This window comes from Apium graveolens, chromosome 5, assembly GCF_009905375.1.
Source record: "Apium graveolens cultivar Ventura chromosome 5, ASM990537v1, whole genome shotgun sequence".
NCBI lineage: Eukaryota > Viridiplantae > Streptophyta > Magnoliopsida > Apiales > Apiaceae > Apium > Apium graveolens.
In genome coordinates, this window is record NC_133651.1 from 5,628,638 (window position 1) to 5,648,732 (window position 20,095).

Sequence of the window (20,095 nt, forward strand, 5' to 3'; positions counted from 1 at the left end):
ACTTTTCGTGTATATTAAATAAAAAATTAATATAATATATATACATATAATATATAAAAATATTATTTTAATGTATAATTTAATGAAATATGGATAGTGTATATATAAATATATATATTTTTACATAATATTCAATAAAAACTTGTAAATGTTTATATTATATTTATATTATATACATAAATATATGCATGTGTTATATATATTAATTTATAAATATATTTATCTCGTCTAATTTCGTGTACTTTCGTATACCTAAATTGAAACGCATATCTGACACTAAATCTATCGTGTAATTTCGTGTTCGTGTACATTCGTGTTTCATGTACCAAAAATTAAAACTCATACCCGTATTTTTCGTGTCGTTTCGTGTCGTGTACCAAATTACCCGCTCTATATTTTTTAGACTTGTATTTTTCAAAATAAAAGGACTTTTTCATGTATTTTTTAAGTTCGTGTTTAATTTATAACAAAATAATCCTTTTATATTTTATCTGACATGATCAATATTTTGTAATATAAAGTGGTAAATTAATAGTTTTTTATTAATAAAAAAAGTATATTGCAGTTTGTAAACCACATATTTGACCAAAAAATACTTAAGTACTCGTACGATTAAGTTCAGGTTGAAAAATCGTCATGTTTAGTTGAATTTTGTCAAGTGATGTGCGAATAAGGTGTCTCATTTCCTAACGAGCCACGATAGTTCTATAGTTGATCGTACCTGTAATGGGGGAATGCCCACCAGAATTCATTCATGTACTACGTAATGATTTGAATGTCGAATGAAATATAACCTTCTTTCAACAAAAAAAAAATAAAGAAGGTCGGTGGCAGTTTGTCCCCCAAACATCACGATTAACTTTAGTTTGAAACCTGACTAGAAGAAAAAAACTTCAATTTAAAATGCTCTATCATTTTTTCTCCCTGTTAAAAAATATCGGGGCGTTTTGCTAACTACCTAATATAATTTTCAATTTTATCAAAAAAACATATATAATAATTTGATGTCATATTCAAAAAATTAATTATTTTATTTGTAAGAAATGTAACTGGCTAATTTGATTGATTTAATAAAGGACGATTTTATTTGAATATTTTTAAAATAATTGTGATGTTCAACCATTTTCTAAAGTCCATCAAGGATGATTCTGTTATCAACTTCCGCCTGCCCCGTTTGCTTGTGGGTGTGCAACCGAAGTGAAGCGAAACTCTATGTTGTTATCATCGCAATACTCTCTGAATTCTGCATTATCAAATTGTCGCCCATTATCCGTGACAAGGATGCGTGGGATTCCGAATTGGCATATCACATTCTCCCAGAAGAATTGGGCAATTTTCTTAGTGGTTATCTTGGCTAGCGCCTTAGCCTCAATCGACTTTGTGAAGTAGTCTATGAATACCACAATGAACTTCCTCTGTCCCGATACTATAGAAAATGGTCCAAGTATATCCATTCCCCATATTGCAAAAGGGATGGGTGTGCTGATAGATGTAAGCCTCTCCGGGGGCTGCCATACTATTGGAGCGTGCCTCTGGCATCTGTCGCAGTTCTTCACATAAGTTTTTGCATCGGCTAGCATAGCAGGCCAGTAGAATCCCAATCGAGTTATCTTGTGGGCGAGGGTCCTGCCCCCAAGTGTTGTCTACAAATCCCTTCATGGGCTTCTTTAAGCGCCTCATCTGCTTCAAGAGGTCTCAAACACTTCTGGTATAGAATAACAAAGGACCTTTTGTAGAGAAGGCCTTCAATCAAGGAATATCGCAATGCTCTCACCGACAGCTTGCGTGCCTCCTGGGCATTGTCGGGGAGCCATCCAGTCTCAAGGTGGTTTTTGATCGGATCTATCCAATAACTTGCTACACCAACCGGTGCTATCAGATATATGACATGTATAGTATGGGTCTTCAGGACCTGGAAGTAGATACTTCTCGAATAGTTCTCGATTTTGGACGAGGCGAACTGGGATAGCGCATCAGCCGTAGTGTTCTTCTCTCTTGGAACATGTTCTGCGTACCATTCATCAAACTGAGTCAGTATTCCCTTCACGACTCTCAGATACTTGGCCATAGTATCATCTTTGGCCTCAAACTGTCCATTGATTTGAGCAACTACAAGTCTTGAGTCACCACGGACCTTAAGGTTTTTGGCCCTCACGGCTCTAGCCAAGCCTGAGCCGGCTATCAATACTTCGTATTCTGCTTCGTTATTCGTAATTGGGAAGTCCAACTTCAAAGCATACTCAATCATGAACCCATCAGAGCTTTGCAAGACTAGGCCTGCACCACTAGATTTTGTTTTGGATGCTCCGTCAAAATGGAGAACTCAATATTATTTCTGGATCGTTTCTTTATCCTTCTCTTTCTCTCCTCCTTCCGGGGTTACTATCTCTTGCCCTCGACTTCTTAGTCGTTAATAGTGCATTCGACCATGAAGTCTGCTAAGGCCTGAGCCTTGATGGGCGTCGAGGTTTGTACTTGATATCAAATTTTCCTAACTCAATTTCCCACTTGATGAGCCTTCCACAAGCCCTCGGGCTATGAAGAATGTTCCCCAAGGGTTGGTCCATCAGGACTTCGATCTTGTGAGCCTGGAAGTATGGTATCAACTTCCTCGAGGCTGTGATGACGGCAAGTGCAAACTTCTCTGTGGTGGAGTAGTTCAACTCTGCTCCGTGGAGCACCTTGCTTACATAGTATACCGGCTTCTGGAGTTTCTGTTATTCCTTTATGAGGACTGCACTTACAGCTTGTTCAGATACCGCTAGGTAGAGATAAAGGGTGTCCTCCGGACTTGGTTTGTCCAGTAACGAGGCTTATGTCGTGTATTTCTTTAGCTGTTCAACGGCCTCTTGGCTCTCAGATGTTCATTTAAAATTCTTCACCTTATTTAGGGTTCTGAAAAAGGGTAAGCATTTGTCTCCAGACTTGAAGATGAACCTCCATAAAGCTGCAATTCTCCCTGTCAACTTCTAAACTTCCTTGATGGAGCGTGGTGGCTCCATGTCCAGGATGGCTTTGATTTTATTGGGGTTGGCCTCTATTCCCCTCTTGGAGACCATGTGACCCAAAAATTTTCCAGACCCAACCATAACAAGATAACAAAACACACCAAAGTCAATTATAAAAGATACATTAGGGGGTGTCATCCTTGTACATTTTAATTTGATTATGACCATCCATAAAACTTAACATCTCGTGCCCAGCGATGACATCAATCAAGGTATCAATGCTTGGTAGGGGCAGCTGTCCTTGGGACAAGCATCATTCAAGTCAGTGGAGTGCATATCCTCCACTTCCCATTGGCCTTCTTAACCATTACGGGGTTGGCCAACCACTTAGGGAATTGCACTTTCTCAATGAATCCAGCTTATAAGAGCTTCTCGACCTCCTGTTTAATGGTTTTCAGCCTATCAAGGGCATAAGTTCTCTTTTTCTGCTTTACGGCCTTCCGAGTTGGATCGACGTTCAACTTATGAGTTATGAAGTTCGGGTCAATCACAGGCATATCAGCTGCTGTCCAAGCAAACATGTCATTATTCTTCTATAGAAAGTTGTCAATTGTCCCTTCAGGGGCTTGTCCAAAGATGCTCCAATATACAGATCATCTCCCGGTCTAAGGAGTCAAGGGGAATCGGGACCAAGTCCTTTGTTGGCTTTCCTTGAAGTTCTTCATTCTCACGGACATCCATGTCTTCTATGGGGAGGACCTGCCCCCCGGTTCCATCGGGCCTAAGTGCTGCAACGTAGCAACTGCGGGCCATTTTCCGATCTTCTTTCGCCTCTCTAACAACGTTTCTAATTGGGAACTTCAGTACCATGTGGTAGGTTGAAGGCACGGTCTTAAACGCATAGATCCCTATTCTACCCATGATGGAATTGTAAATAGAGGTTGTCTTAACAACCTGAAAGTTCAACATTTGTGTGGCCTACCTAGGCTTTTCTCTGATAATTACGGGAAATTGTATTGCTCCTTTGACTTTGCATTTACCAAGTCCTTTGTTGGCTTTCCTTGAAGTTCTTCATTCTCACAGACATCCATGTCTTCTATGGGGAGGACCTGCCCCCTGGTTCCATCGGGCCTAAGTGCTGCAACGTAGCAACTGCGGGCCATTTTCTGATCTTCTTTCGCCTCTCTAACAACGTTTCTAATTGGGAACTTCAGTACCATGTGGTAGGTTGAAGGCACGGCCTTAAACGCATAGATCCCTATTCTACCCATGATGGAATTGTAAATAAAGGTTGTCTTAACAACCTGAAAGTTCAACATTTGTGTGGCCTACCTAGGCTCTTCTATGATAATTACAGGAAATTGTATTGCTCCTTTGACTTTGCATTTCACGTGGTTAAACCCATAGATGGGTGTGTCAGATGGAGTTAGTTGAGAATCATTGTAGCACATCCTTATGAGTGTGTCATGTAAAATAATATCCACGGAAGCTCCATTGTCGACTAATACCCTCATAACAGGACAATCTCCAATTATCGGAGTGATAACCAGAGGATCATCCTGAGGAAATTTCAAACCTTCAAGGTCTAGGTCGCCAAATTCAAGCGTCATATATGACTTAGAGCGCTTAGACGGTTCTCCGACTATGCTCATCACCTCTCTCGCATAAGCTTTTCGAGGGTTCCTTGTAGTCCCACCTGCTGTAGGTCCTCCCGAGATCATATTGATTACTGGCCCTCAGGGCTACGGGTTGCGATCTCTATCGTTACCCCTTCGATTATCGTCTCTTTGGTCATTGTTTCTCTTTTGTCCTCCAGCCTCCTTACCCTTGGTGGAACGTCCGAATTTTCTCCTTCAGATTAAATACTCAATCTCATCCTTGAGTTGCCTACAATCATCAGTATCATGACCAACATCTTTATGGTACCTGCAGTATCGACTCTTGTCTCTTTTCTCGGGGTCTCCCCTTAGTGGCTTCGGCCATTTGAACTCTTTGTCCTTCTAAATTTCCATAAGAATTTGGCTCATTGGAGCGTTCAACCTCGCATATTTAGTGAACCTTGATTGCTGATTCTTCTTAGAAGAAGAGTCAGAGCTTTTGCCAATTCGAGGATACTTGTCCTTGGCATAGTACTCCTGGTCCGTCTTCCGCTTCTTGTTGCCAGCAGGTTTATTACTCACAGCTGTCTTTTTCATACTTTCCTCCACCTTGATATATTTTATGGCCCTATCCTGGAGCTGCAACATGCTTTCAGGTGGACGTTTGGCCAGGGACATCTTAAAGAACTCATCTATAGTCCCTTATTGTAGATATATCATAACTACCTTATCGTCAAGATCAGGGACCTTCAAAACCTCCTTCGTGAATCGGTTCAAATAATCTCTTAGGGACTATTTTGCTCATTGGACTATGCCCATGAGAGAAGCTGAACTCTTCTCGTGTACTCTGCCAGTAATAAATTGCTCGATGAAATCTTGACTCAATTCTTTGAAAGATCCAATGGAGTTTGGGGGCAGATGGCTATACCGCCTTTGAGCAATACCCGATAGGGTTTGAGGAAAGTCCTGACACTTAATAGCGTCGTTCACGGGCTGTAGCAACAGGGCATTAGAGAACGTTCTAACATGATTAGCAGGGTCGTCAGTACCATCGTATGCCTTGATGATGGGCATCTTGAACTTCCTTGAGATGCGGACATTCATTATCTCTTCAGTGACTGGTGGGTTTGGATCATCAGGATCTCTCAGGGGTATAAGATCACTTTGATCAGCCCTTGGGGAAGCAACCCTTCTTGGTATCGGACCATCCAGGTCTATGATTGGAGGAAGATCTCCTTGCCTCGCATCAAAGTAGAGGTCTTGGGGTCAGGTGCGCCTCCAAGTCGCGCTTCATCCTTTGAATCTCAGCTTCGTGAGCCCTGATCCTCTCTTGGTGGACATCTTGGGGATTCATCCCTTGAGTGCTCCTGGGCCGTTGGTTGGTATCAGGCATCGGCTCTTTACTAGTATGCCTCCTCCTTGTAGCGACCTCGTCGTCCGATGATTCATAGTCTCTATCAGAATGTGGTCCAGAGAATTCTCGGTCCTCTGGAATAGGAGCCAAGACATGTATGTATTGGGGGATCCGCCCTTGTGCTTCGCTCCGATTAGAGTGTCCACTTCCTCAAACTTCGAGGTATATAGACATCCCCCAAGGGGGGTTAGTGGTTACGATCGTTGAGTACTCTTACCTAACGGGTTAAGGGTTCACAGGTGCATGTAACTGCTGATATTGGGGATTCGTCCCTCGAGAAGCCAGGGGATTCGTCCCTTGTGGCTGAGCCTCGGTTGCCTCTACCGGGGTTCCTATTTGGGTGGAGGCATAGGTTGAGTGCGGCGATACCTCTACCACTGATGCGATTGTTTGCGATGGGACAAGAGTGTCCGTTTCACTATTGTTTCTGCTCCGTGTGTTCACCATGGTTGTTGTATTCTTCCCACAGACGACGCCAAATGTTGTGGACTAAAAACTAGAGGGAGTTAGTACTTAATGCTAGGATTTGTGAGTTTCGAGTTTTAATGTCCGCTCTCGCGTTCGGGACTATCGGTTCTTATAAGATGCCTACGTATCTCTGTCTGGTAGAGAATTAAGCCAAAAACGTAGTTATAGGCTGAATGGTAGAGCTCTTTATATAAAGGTGAGTCTATGGTTAGACTTGTGTTGAGAGACTTGGCGGACAAGTCTCCAACTTAGATGGTGATTAAGAGTCCTATAAGGGAAGGAACTCCAGAACCTTCTGTGTAGGACTTGAATCCGTTTGGAACACATGTCTCTGCTCTTTCAGCCGTATTGGGCCTAGTCCGTGAACAACTTATGTCCGTGGACCTTGACGACCTCTGCTGCTGGGCCTTGACTATATGGGTCGTCTTGAGTCTGCTACGAGATTGAACCAGACAGGTCTATATTGGATTTCAGACAAAAAGCCTAAATGTAATTAATGTGACATTTAATGTGTCTTTAAGATGTATTTTCTATCCATATCAGTAACTATGTAATATTTTTTTTATTTCATTTCCGTTCTTTAGTTTCACGTATTGATTATGTATAAATTGCATAATTATAATTTATTTATTATATATTGTTATCCTATTCCCAAAATATAAGACTCTGCAACAACATTATTTTCGACTAGTATGTAGCACGTGTTTCGTATCGAGGCACCAAGGGTTTTTTTTATAATATTTTTTAATGTATTGATGTAAAATATATTTTTTAGTAATAACAATTGTTGTGAAAATGAATTAATAAACTAATAAAATGATAGTGAAGTAAAGAGAAATTAGATGATATTAACAATTGCAAAGATAACATATCTCTTGTTTTAGTCCAGCTACTTTTAAAAGAAAAAATATTGAAATTATTAAATGATTAAATGAATGTAAATAAAACAAATTTTAGACAATAGATGACATTAAGAAATTGAAAAACTTATACTCAAATATAAATTTGGGTTTAATGTTCTCAAAAAACGAAGGAGTTTAATATTTCAGACAATAAGATTAAAATGCTACAACTTAGGTAAATGATAGAAAATGTTTTTGTACACAATTTTTTTTGTACAATTTTTCTTTTTCGTAATTTCTTCGCCTAAAAGCAATATAAAAACTTGGTGAAGAGACACATGGGAGAGTAATATAAACATGGCCGTGACAACAAGTGGGACTGGAAATATACACACCAACCTTTTTTAAAGGCCGACCTTTAATTTTACTAATCGTCGTTGCAAAACATATTTGCAACAACTGTCTCCTACATATCTACATAATTGACAAAATGGTTATCGTCCATTCATTCAAAAGTTATATGAAGATCAATTATGTGTTTACTCAATTTCCGAAGATCAATTATGTGTATTTACTCAATTTCAGATTGCACGAAAATACTTCCGGTATATAATATTTTGATTTACACTCAATTTCTGAACGCACGAAAATACTTTTGGTATATAAAATTTTAGTTTATACTCTATTAAATGATCCGTAAATCATATTGCTTATCATTTGAAAAGAGTTTCGTGATTAAATGTTAGTTATGCCTATTCGGTGGATCGTAAACATGAAAACGTTGATTTTGATTTCATGTAAAATTTGAGTATTGGAAATTACATAGAATGGCCCATCTTCTCAGCCCATATCATTTGTACTAAACCCAACTTAAATCGGCGCTTCCCTTAAATCCCTAGCTTTCTCCCTGTTTGTATCAACATTATTTCTCCTCCAGTACCCTCTGGTTAGTAATTTCTAAACCTCTCTTTTGTCTATTTTATTTTCCCCTCAATTTTTAACACTAGCATTTTTTTTAATGATGAATAATCACCTGAGTCGTTTTACACTTTTTTTTTAATTATATTCATTTGAGAAAGTATGCGATTATGTTTTTTTGACTATTCGTGCTCTCAATTATGCTGGTTCATTTGTTGTATATGTTTTATATTCGAAAGACTCATTGTTAGAGCGTTTTTGCAAATTGATTGGAATTGAAATATTGAATACTTGAAGTTGTATGAATGTGTGTGTTGCCAACAATTGGCTATTAGGCGTGTTTAGTGTTTTTATTGAATTGAATTTTTCTGCGAGTGAATTGCACCATGAGCGTGTGTGTAGGTCAATTATGTAAATGTTTTGCGTTTTTTTAATGCTAGGATTAGTGTGTGGTTGTTGTTCGGAGTTTAAAGTTCTCAGTCCGAGCAATTTGATGTGGTTTGTTATTGGAGTGGTGTGCCTTGAATTGTATTAAATTAGATGCGAAGCAAAATTTGTAACCTAGATTTCTTTTATATAATCGTATCAGAGTCTACTGATTTCTTCTAATTTTTTTTTGTGAATACTGAATAGTATCAGTGTTGGTGTTGTTCGTAATTTTTATGTCCCCTTTTTGATTTATATGTTGTGATTTGCTAAGAAATGGTGGGCCTGATTGATATGTGTTTTAAGGTGCCTTTGAATCATATTAAAATCAACATAAAGCAATTAAAGTGATAGCTTAGGTTTTTTTAGTACTGATTTGGTAGTTCGTGTCATTTTTTTATTACAACTTGGAAACATATAATTATCCTTTGATTAATAGTTTTAAGAATTGAACAGGGTTATTAGAATGGGAAAATGTTCTAGGGTGGATATTGTGAATGATCTACCTGGGAGCATTATTGAATCCATCTTAACAAAATTGCCAGCAAGGGATGCTGTAAGAACCAGTATCTTGTCTCCCAAGTGGAGATACCATTGGACTACCATGACGCAACTCACGTTTGATGACCAATGGGTAACGAGAAGTGAAGAAAATGCTGAAAAAGACCTTGTAAACTTTATCATGCGATTTCTTTTACGTCATGACGGTCCTATTCATAAGTTCAAACTACACACTGAGCACTTGAAAAGGCTTACGGAATTAGAGCAATGGCTACTTTTCCTATTAAGGAAAAATCTGAATGAGTTAGATCTTTCAATATACAGAGACCGATGGATTGTCAAAGGCCAAAGGTTCTATACACCCCCTTGCATATTTTCGTATCAGAAACTAACTAAATTGAAGCTTTTTGGGTTTGAACTGAAGCCTCCTATAGGATTTCAAGGATTTCCATGTTTAAAGTACCTTAAATTACATGGTGGCACAGTTGCTGCAGAAACCATTGAAAACCTTATTACAGGGTGCCCTCTTCTTGAGAAGTTCAAATTTACAAATCTTTTTGATCCTCTAGCTTTGACCTTGTGTGCCCCAAACCTGAAGCATCTTGGATTATACAGTGGCTTTGAAGATGTATATCTGAAGCATACTCCAGTTCTGGTTGCTATAAAAATATATTTCACATGGGTAAATGGCTGCTAGTATTTCAAATTAGCTCTACATCTCTAACCTTCTTTGTGTTTACAATATTTTTGTGCCTTTTTTTGTAAACTCACTTTCTTTTTTGTTGGCCTTCTTGTTTAGTTTTGGAAAGGTAATATTCGTATAAAAGATCCAGTTACGTATGACTGTCTGAAGCTTATTGTACTTGAATGCTTAAATTTTGAAGAGATAAAAGAAGTGTTGTATGCTCTTCATTTGATTTTACAGTCCCCTAATTTACAAGAACTTCGAATTGTAGCAAGTCACATTCTGTTTTTTTTATCATTATATGCTTTGGTTTTTGGTTATAATTCTTTTATCAGCCTTCGGTTATTTAGTGGCCCTTTTGGTTAAACAGACTTCAGCACCTCAATACGAATATGAAAAAGCCGCTGATGTGGATTTTTGGGAGAAAAAATGTCCTGCTGATTTCACATTCAAGCATCTAAAAATTGTAGAGATGTCCGACCTATCAAAAACAAATGACACATAATTTCTCAAATTTGTGCTTGGACGTTCTCCGGTGCTTGAGGTGTTGAACATTTCACCTTATCCTGATTACGAAGAAAAAATGAATATGGTGAATCAAGTGCTCCGTTTTCCGCGAGCTTCTCCAAAAGTTGAAATTAAAATCATTGACCAGACATCTTAATATAAGTTTTGCATTTCTTAGATATAGGGGGTCACTTCCTAGAGATAATGACGTTGTGGAATGGTACCCTGCTTTACAACATCTTTTGGAGAGTAAACCTTGTTACAAGAAGCATCACACACTAGACACACCTTGTTACAAGGAGCTCCTGTAACAAAAAATTGCCTTGAAATTTATGCCGGTGCTTCTTACAATAACGCACCCATTGATGTTCTTCCAGCTAGAGTTTGGCCATCAAAGATGGTCTTTATTTTGCTTCAGTATCTGTTTGTAACAGGGATTCTGTTGAGTCAGATTGTGTCGCTCTTTCTACCGAGCACTCGTGTACTGAATTACATTTATGATGTTTTTGGTATTGAAATGTTGGATTGTTGGTCAAAAGAACATGTTGTCGAAACTCATGTGTAAACTAAATGTGTAGGAGTCCCATAACTTGTTCTTGTTGATTGTTTTTCTTTGTCTTGCTTTAGCAATGCAAATAGATATCGCCCCTTTGTCATCCACATTAGGTTATAAATAGACCTCCATCCAGCCATGGCAGAAGAAGACCTCCATGAAAGCATGTAAATTAACAATATTTTCGTAGCATATTGAAATGCATATAGAAGGAAAACATGCACGAGATAGAGTATTTTCCTACCCTGACTGAAGAATCCACAAACTTTATTATTCATTTCAGAATTCAGATGCAAAGAAAAAATATACAAAACATAAGTTAGAAAACACTCTATGATAAGTTGATACAATGTCATTTCTAGTTTAGAAATTCTACTAACTACATATTGTTGAAACTGTCTAAAAAACAACCAGTTAACACAAGCAAATCAGTGGATTAGCTTCCCTAGTGACCATAATAATAAGATGAAGGTGAAGATGACAAAGGAAACTTATCAAGAATGTGAAGGGCTTCTTTCATAGATGGTCTCTTTTGTGGCAATGGAGATATACAATTGTATCCTAATCTCAATAATGCCAACAAGGACTCCTCTTTCCCTTCCACGTCACCACGTATTGCCATGTCAGCCATTCTCAATATTTTGTTCTTTTCCAACGTGGCGGATCCGGATCCGATAAGTGCATCTGGGCCAAACTCATCAGAGATAATAACCTTCCCAGTTAACAACTCAAGCAACACTACACCAAATGAATAAACATCCCATTTTGAAGTGGGCTTTAAACTCCGAAGAGACTCGGGTGCATAATAAGGCGAACAGCCCATTGAGCTTGGGCTTGGACTTGGTGTAGCTCCACCTATATATTCTGGAAAACTATCTCGAGATGCTGTGGACCTCTTGCTACCAAAATTTCTAGTTGAAGCACTGCTTTTGTAGCTGTTATCACCTGAAACAAGCCTTTCAAGCCCAAAATCACCAATCTTGGGCTCCATATCTAAGCCCAGTAAAACATTGGTGGGCTTTAAATTGCCATGAACTTGCTTTTTCTCGTGAATGTAAACCAGTCCACGTGCCATGCCCTTTGCTATCTTGAGCCGTACTTCCCACGGCAAAGCACAGGGTGACGAGCCCACCTTCCCTGAAAAAATGGCGTCAAGCAAGAAAGTGAGATATTTACATGCGCAAGATAGTCAAATAATTCAATTCCTTTTCCATGGGAAAAAGCCAATAAGAACGGAATTAGAGCCTTAGTGCGCACTACATATGTCCGACTATCATGTGCCATGTTAAAAAGAAAAATCATATTGTTAGCATGGATTTCATAAATCGAAATTTTCCAGTTGAGATATCGATTTTGTAATTTATCAATGATTTTGAAAATATTGACTAATATCAATAATTTATTGAATTAGTAAAAAAAATGAGTATTTTATCGACAATTTTTAAAAAATCAGCCAATTTCGGCCAAAACCAAATTTACCGTAACGTGCATCAGTTTTTCATGCAAAAAAAGCAGGGATGACACTTTAATGTGCACTATACACATGTCCAGCTATCATGCACTATGGTCAAAATCAATCCAAATAAGCTACACAAGCTACACGCCAGTTTGACTTATACACTTATCAGACATTAATTTTCAGTTACACCCACTCCCCAGTCCCACCGTTCTCATCATCTACCACACTTTAGCAAAACATACAACATTCTACTAACCTACACATACACAACCGGCTAACATGCGCACATATCATGTAGCATCAAAAAATAGTGCATGACCAGAGAAAAAAAAGAGAAGAAAAACTTACTGTAACGAGCATTAGCAAGGCTGCCATTAGGAACAAACTCATAGATAACAAGCTTCTCATCAACACCCCAATAAAATCCACGAATTTTAACCAAGTTTGGGTGCACTAATTTCGCGATAACTCGAACCTGGTTCTCAAAATCCCTGAACCTCTCCAGGCCACTTTCGCCAATCCTGCGAACCGCCAGCGCCGTCCCGTCTTCTAAAACAGCCTTGTACATAATGCTCGAGCCCGTCGCGCCTAAAATGTACGCCGAGGCCTTGAGCAATGTCTCTAACTCTAGCTCGTGATTTTTTTCTCCTGCATCAACTGTAACAAGTGATCCTGAGCTTTTTTGAACCTCAGGCTTTTGTGCATTGTTATTATTAGTATCAAACACTTGTTTTTCTTCTTCACTCTCTGTAGATGATGAATCAAAAGGCTCTTGTTTATCATTTCTTCTGTTTAATAAACATGCCCATGATTTTAACCACTTGCTTTCCTCTGAAGAAGTTGTAGCCCAGTTGAAATCTTGAGTTGCTTCTTTCTTTTTTCTTTTTGCCACCCTTTTCTTGTAAATGTATATCAAGAACATTGCAAGAATTGCTATTCCAGCTACATCACCGACCACAATTCCAATAATTGTTCCTGTTTTTACCCCGGTTTCGGGTTTTTTATTAGTACCATTACCCGAGGAGGGGGAAGAGTCTATGGTTTTAGGAATGGCTGCAATTGCTGGTGGAGATGTGGATGAGGTGACATTGGGTGCAGAAGAGTTGCTTGATGGTATTGAACAAAGATTTTTAAGTGGCTTACCGCATAGTTCAGGATTTCCGGAAAATGCTTTCATGGTCTGATTGTACAAGACGCTTGATTCTGGTATAAGACCTGAGAGATTGTTGACAGAAAGATCTATGGTTATGTTTACGGGAAGTTTGTTAGCAAAAAGTGGCGGAATTTCACCGGATAACCTGTTGTATGACAGGTTAAGGTAACCGAGATTGTTGCTTCCGAAACTCGAAGGTAATGATCCGTTAATGAGATTAGAGGACAGATCAAGAACTTTAACTGAATCAAATCCACCAGGAATATCACCCGAGAAATAGTTGTTTTTTAGAGAAACAACAGTTATGTTGTGCAGAGCAGTGAGGTTTATTGGAATTTTTCCTCCCAATGCATTATCGGATAAATTGAGTGAATCGAGATTGTTTAGTCCTCCTATACGCTCAGAAAGCTCACCAGAGATCAGATTATTGGAAAGATCAAGTGTACGAAGACTCGACACGTTGTAAAGAGACAGAGGAATTGATCCATTGATCGAATTGCCTGAAAGATTCAGGCTTTGAAGGTGTTGTATGACACCCAGATCAGCAGAAATAGAGCCTAAAAGCTGACAATTAGGCAAAGATAATTCTACAACTCTAGAAAATGCATCCAATGTACCTGGAGCTTCACATGTAACACCATTCCAATGACAAGGTGTCTGATCATATGAATTCCAGTTACTCAACACATTCCGCGGATCGCTGATTATAGAGTACTTAAAAGAAAGCAAAGCAACTCCATCTATGTTGAGCTGAAATGATGTATTTACAAGAAAAGAAAGAATTATAGTCCACCTTAAGTGAAGATCAAAAGGTAGGAGCTTCATTATGATGCCTCACAAAAATCCCACATAGTTTACAAGAGAAAGAAAAACAATGAGATGGAGTGATTGAATATACAAAGAAATGGAAGTTCAGAGTTCATGCCATGTGATGGAGAAAAATGTATATTATTATTGAGTAAGAAGAGCAAGCAGGCCAGAGGATGCACAGCTCACCAAAGACCAAACATCTTTACCAATATTCTCTGCTCAGGCCTTTAGAGTAGTTATTAGTTGTAAAGTATTAGACTAATTTTTTTTCCCTTTTTATGACAAACAAACAAGATTTAGCCTGAATAACATGATTAAATGCAGATGTTAGATTAACACATTTTTAAATTAATTAAGCAGATAAATGTGAAGGACCATGGCATCTTTTGCTAGGGTGACACTCATGTGAATCAGAGTTAAAAGTGTAGAGTTCAATGTTTAATTAACTCAGGAGTTGTTGATTTTGAGAATATATAAAATATTGGATGTCATTAGCTGTCTCTTAGATAAATCTTTAAGTTCTGGAAACTAAAAATGAAGCATCTTATGAATTTTTCCATAATTCTACCTGAAATCGAACCTAAAATCTTTAGAAAGTAAATTCTTAAAGTACTGGTCTCAACCCGTTAAGCTATTCCGGGTGAGTTTTTTCCATAGTTTTTTTGCCGGGCAAGCTGAAGCTAAAGTAGCTGCAGAGGTTCCAATTGGAGCTTGCTAATCATTAGAAACGTTATTGTAACTGTTACTGTGAAATATCAATTCGATGTGTGGGAAATTACTTAATATTTTGCTGTCAATTTGTAGGTATATTCGTGGCAAACTACAATTTTCCTGGTCGAATCATGTTTAATGAAAACATGACGGACCTGTGGAGTGGGTAATCCATGGAAAAACAAGTTAATGTTGTTTAGGTGATATTTGGTAAAAGGTATTTAACAAAGTGAAAGGTAAAGAATTGGAGTAATTCCCTTTGTTGATGTTTTTTTAGTAAAAACAATCATTCTCTTTCCCCTTTTTAGTTGAAGGTTTATACTTATTACTCAAACTCCATTCTCCACCTCTCACTAGGTATTTGAACACATTTTCCCACTTTTATTTTCTTATTTCAATTATAATTTAAATCTTGGACCAAAAAATATATTAGTATGCAAAATTAATTTTAAAAATTAAAAATGATTTATAATTTAGTTTTTATAAATTAAAAATAATTTTGATATAAATTTATATGTTAATTTGTTAAAAAAGTTAATTGTGCTATTAAATAATTAAATTTGTTTATTTATTATAATGTTAATATATTATACTGTTATGATATAAATATATTTGACTATATTGAGATTGTTTAATATTAAAAAATCAAAAATTAATGTAATCATGTAAATTTTCATTCCGTTTCCGGATCTGAACCAAACACGTAAAACAATTATTGGTCTTTACTTTCCTTTCTCCTCCTTTCCCTTTCTCGATAGCGTTGATTAATGACAGATTATCTCACATTTTTATCATATTTAAACCATGTAATATCATATGATAATGACTAAATACCAAATCTAATATATGTTTCAGTTATTAATAATCTTAAGTTGTACTTTTATGTTGAAATTACGGGGTAGCTTTATTTATAAAAAATATTGCTATTTTTTAATATACTTTTACGATATTTCTGTTATTTCATATAATATTGTGTGATTCATGTTATAATGACTAGTGTAACGACGAATATACCTAAATTTATATTATGTCACGAATATAAAGTTTAGAATGCACTTTTACCATCGAAAATAATGGTTTTCTATCGAGTTTCAATGATTTTTTCAATTGGAGATACCAAAAATAATATAATATTTATGTATCATATTTATTAAAATATGGGGGCAAAATAGTAATTTTATTTACACGGTCGAGCCGATAATTTTTTTTAATATACATATATTTGTATGTAAATATTTAATATTTCATTTATATTTTATATATTTAATAGAAGCGATTTCGAACATAACCTATCATATTTCGAGTTTTTGTCAATATTTAGTGAAATTGATTCAAGATTTCGATCCGAACTTGAGGCGACCGGACTATTTCAAACTTGATTTAAGATTCGATTGAAACCGAGCTCGTGCTCAAACCCGAATATTTTTAATCGAGTTCGAGCCTGAAAGTCTTCGACTCGGCTCGGCTTGATTATAGCCTTAGTTGTTGTACACAACTATAAAGTTAGTATTTTGAAGTGAGTTAATTACACAAGTCTCGATAATTAATAAATTATTATTATATGGTAATATATTATCAACAAGTTAATATGGTAACATAATATCAACAAGTTATTTATCTAAATATTGTAATTTTTTTATAAATAAAAAATATTATAATCCCGTTGTTATACATGAGTATAAAGTTATAATATTGTAGTGAGCTAATTACGTAAGTCTTAGAATAATTTTATTATATATCAATATTAGCCTCTACCTCAATTGATTGAAGGCACATGTTTGGACATTCGTGTCACGTGTTCAATTCTACAAGCCAACAATATTTTTTCATATTTATTTAAGTACGAGCGCAAAATAGTAATTTTGAATTATATGTTTCTCCTAAAAAATCTGAGCCTACCAAACTTTTTATAACCCGAGATTCGAGTTTGAAATTTAAGGTTCGGTTGAACTTGAGTTTGTGCCTGAACCCGAACATTTTTAATCGAGTTCGAGCCTATCAGTTTTCGACTCGGTTCGGATTGATTATACCCCTAGTTGTTACACGTGTATAAAGTTAGTATCTCGACGCGAGTTAATTACCGGAGTCTCGATAATTAATAAATTATTATTATACGATAACATATTATCAACAAGTAATATGATAATATATTATCAACAAGAAATTATTTATTCGATTTATAAATTAAAAAAATAATTATAATCTCATTGTTACACATGAGTATAAAGTTATTATTTTGTAATTAGCTAATTACCCAAGTCTTAGAATAATTTTATCATGTATAAATATTGAATTATATAGGTTTAGTCACCCAAAATAAATAAAGAAGTATGTAAGTCAATAGTTGATGTTATCAAAATATAATCAAATGAGCCTCTAGCTTAGTTGGTTGAATTCATATGTTTGTTATAATTGTGTCATGAGTTTAATTCTCCATGATAACAATATTTTTTCATACTGATTCAAATTAAAATATAATCAAATGAGCCTCTAGCTTAGTTGGTTGAATTCATATGTTTGTTATAAGTGTGTCATGAGTTTAATTCTCCATGATAACAATATTTTTTCATACTGATTCAAATACGAGAGCAAAATAATAATTTCGAATTAAATGTTTCCCCACGAAAGTAAGAAGTTATTTATTTAAGTTATCAATTTAAAAAAATAATTTATTTAATGTATCAATTTTAAAGAATAATTATAATCCCGATGTTACACATGAATATAAAATTATTATATAGTAATCAGCTAATTATCCAGTCTTAACTCAATAGTTAATGTTATCAAAATATAAACAAGTGAGTCTCTATGCTTGTTATAAGTATGTCATGAATTCAATTCTCCATTCAAACAATATTTTTCCATATTTATTCAAGTACGAGGGCAAATTAGTAATTTCGAATTAAATGTTTATCCAAAATTTTTCCATATTTATTCAAGTATGAGGGCAAATTAGTAATTTCAAATTAAATGTTTACCCAAAAAAGCAATGTTACAGTATTATATATATAATAGATTGAAGAATTAAGAGCTTCAACGATTTTTTTGAATAATTTCTTAAGCATCTCCAAGACTCTTAAATTACTAATTTTATTATACTTTAATTATTATTTTATTATACTTTAATTAAATAAGGAATAAATACAATGAATATTACTATTGAAGATAAGATTAATTATTAATGTCTTGAACTCTGAGAATCACTTTGGATAAATACAATTTAGATCCACATCTCACATGTTCAAATATCAATACAAGACCATTTGTATTTGATATAAAAGTTGAACGTATAAAAAGAAACCATAGTTACACAAGACCATAAATATATATATATATATAGATATATATATAATTAGACTGTTGAATAATTGTTGAATTACGCTTCTCAATCCTTTTTATTATATCAAAACAATATAATATTATTTTTTGGTTTATTTTTATAAATACCCAAATTTTAAAAGTTTTTTGCAAAAACATTGTCATTTTTAAAAAAATATTTGTAAAAATAGGCTTTGCAACTCTGAGCTTATTTTAGAACCACGTTTGCAACTTGCATTTTAAAAATATTTGTGAAAGGAAAAACATAATTTTCAACCTAAAATGTAGAATATAATACAACCCCGAAATGCAACATATTACATAACATCGTATTTTTACAAAAAAAATATCATTTTTTTTCAAAATTTGATAAAATTGCAAACAGTTTTACAAAAAATTGATTTTTTGGTAAATTCTCTTGTTTTTATACAATAATACTATTCCATTTATGATTAAAAAAATTCATGTATGAGGTTGCTTAAGATATTTTTGAGTAGAAAAAAATATTATAAAAAAATTGTCTCACCAAACAAAAAACAATTCGCAAATTCTTTTCACCTACACAGATAACATATCTATGGAGCGAATGCGTTAATTCCAGGGAACAAATAAATGAAATGAACCTATATATAAAATACAGAGTACTAAAAGGTGCCCCATATGTGTAACCACTTTCACCGCTATTTTCCATAATTACAAGATAGCGTACAGCATATTCAATTTGGACCACCACCATTAAAGTTTTGTACACACTGCTGCTTTTTATTTCACTCAGTGATTTTTTTGTACATATTTTACTTGAATTTATATCAATACGAGTACAACTATATTATCATCGAAAGTGTGAATCTCGCTCTCGCTATCTCAGTTTACCTATTTCCCTTTCTCAACGGAAATGGCTGATTGGCTGGGCATGGCATGAGGGTGTTAATTTCTTAGGTCCACCCTCCAACAACTCCACCACCTTTGAGTATTTCTCATGGAATAAGTTTAGAGATCCGAAACTGGTATTTAAAATGGTTCCCAAATATTATATATCGTGTTTTTTTAACTAATTTGGTTTATATGTTTTATAATTGAGTATATGTTCTAACAAATCTCGGGTTGAGCGAGAATCGAACCCAGAACCTAAAACGACAACAGATAAGCCCTTAATCACTTGAGTTATCTCACGGCGCTATCTTATCGCGCTCCACGTATCGTGTTTTGATTGACTATAAATCAGTTAATACTAATGAGCTTCCACTATATTAACATCAAATTTATCAATAAAAATATTTTAAATTATCGAGTATAATGTCATTTAAGATCAAATTTTAATTTCTAATTTGATATATCTAAAACGATATTGTATTGTTTAATGAACAACCTGGCTACAAAGATGGGAATCTAATTTAATTGATATTTAATCATTTGCCTCCCTCATACTTTTTATCCTGCCTTTATTTAGTGGCTGCTTTATCGACCTTGTTATAATAAATAAAATTTAAGATCTTTTGAAGGCTAATGTCCCCATCTTGCATTTATATAATATTGAGTATAAATGTTTAATGCACCATATTTTATAATCATGTGTACAGATCAATTTACACATATTTCGACCATAAATCTATCTGAATTTACTTGAACCAAATCTAGGATATCAATCAGGTGAATTATTGAGTACGGATCTTGATAATCAGAGAAATTTGGCTTACAAAATTGTAACGATTGTAGTAATTATCGGAAAATTTCTTTTTGCTTGCTTCTTTCTTTCTCTCTATTTCCTTGATTTTTATCCATCT

General features: G+C 35.4%; 4 protein-coding genes across 5 annotated transcripts; 1 reads left to right on the top strand and 3 right to left on the bottom strand.

The window, feature by feature from the left end:
* Window positions 1–1,154: 1,154 nt before the first annotated feature.
* On the bottom strand, window positions 1,155–1,580 carry LOC141659686 (uncharacterized). Its single transcript, XM_074466612.1, has one exon. The coding sequence runs from the start codon at window positions 1,578–1,580 to the stop codon at window positions 1,155–1,157; it is 426 nt and encodes a 141-aa protein (XP_074322713.1).
* Window positions 1,581–1,606: 26 nt separating this feature from the next.
* On the bottom strand, window positions 1,607–2,248 carry LOC141659687 (uncharacterized). The gene has a single exon (XM_074466613.1). The coding sequence runs from the start codon at window positions 2,246–2,248 to the stop codon at window positions 1,607–1,609; it is 642 nt and encodes a 213-aa protein (XP_074322714.1).
* Window positions 2,249–7,813: 5,565 nt separating this feature from the next.
* LOC141662082 (F-box/FBD/LRR-repeat protein At1g13570-like) lies at window positions 7,814–10,977 on the top strand. 2 transcript variants are annotated; one of them, XM_074469134.1, is made up of 4 exons: window positions 7,814–8,216; window positions 9,071–9,797; window positions 9,915–10,070; window positions 10,171–10,977. In XM_074469134.1, the coding sequence occupies exons 2-4, from the start codon at window positions 9,081–9,083 to the stop codon at window positions 10,303–10,305; spliced, it is 1,008 nt and encodes a 335-aa protein (XP_074325235.1). In that variant the 5' UTR covers window positions 7,814–8,216; window positions 9,071–9,080; the 3' UTR covers window positions 10,306–10,977. The 2 variants fall into 2 exon arrangements, with proteins under 2 accessions (XP_074325235.1, XP_074325236.1); XM_074469135.1 differs by lacking the exon at window positions 7,814–8,216 and having other exon boundaries at window positions 8,262–9,797.
* Window positions 10,978–11,110: 133 nt separating this feature from the next.
* LOC141662081 (putative LRR receptor-like serine/threonine-protein kinase At4g37250) lies at window positions 11,111–14,555 on the bottom strand. The gene is made up of 2 exons (XM_074469133.1): window positions 12,668–14,555; window positions 11,111–11,997 (listed from the first exon to the last, which is right to left on the bottom strand). Exons 1-2 carry the CDS (start codon window positions 14,295–14,297, stop codon window positions 11,306–11,308), a joined length of 2,322 nt encoding a protein of 773 aa, XP_074325234.1. The 5' UTR covers window positions 14,298–14,555; the 3' UTR covers window positions 11,111–11,305.
* Between the last annotated feature and the right edge of the window lie 5,540 nt (window positions 14,556–20,095).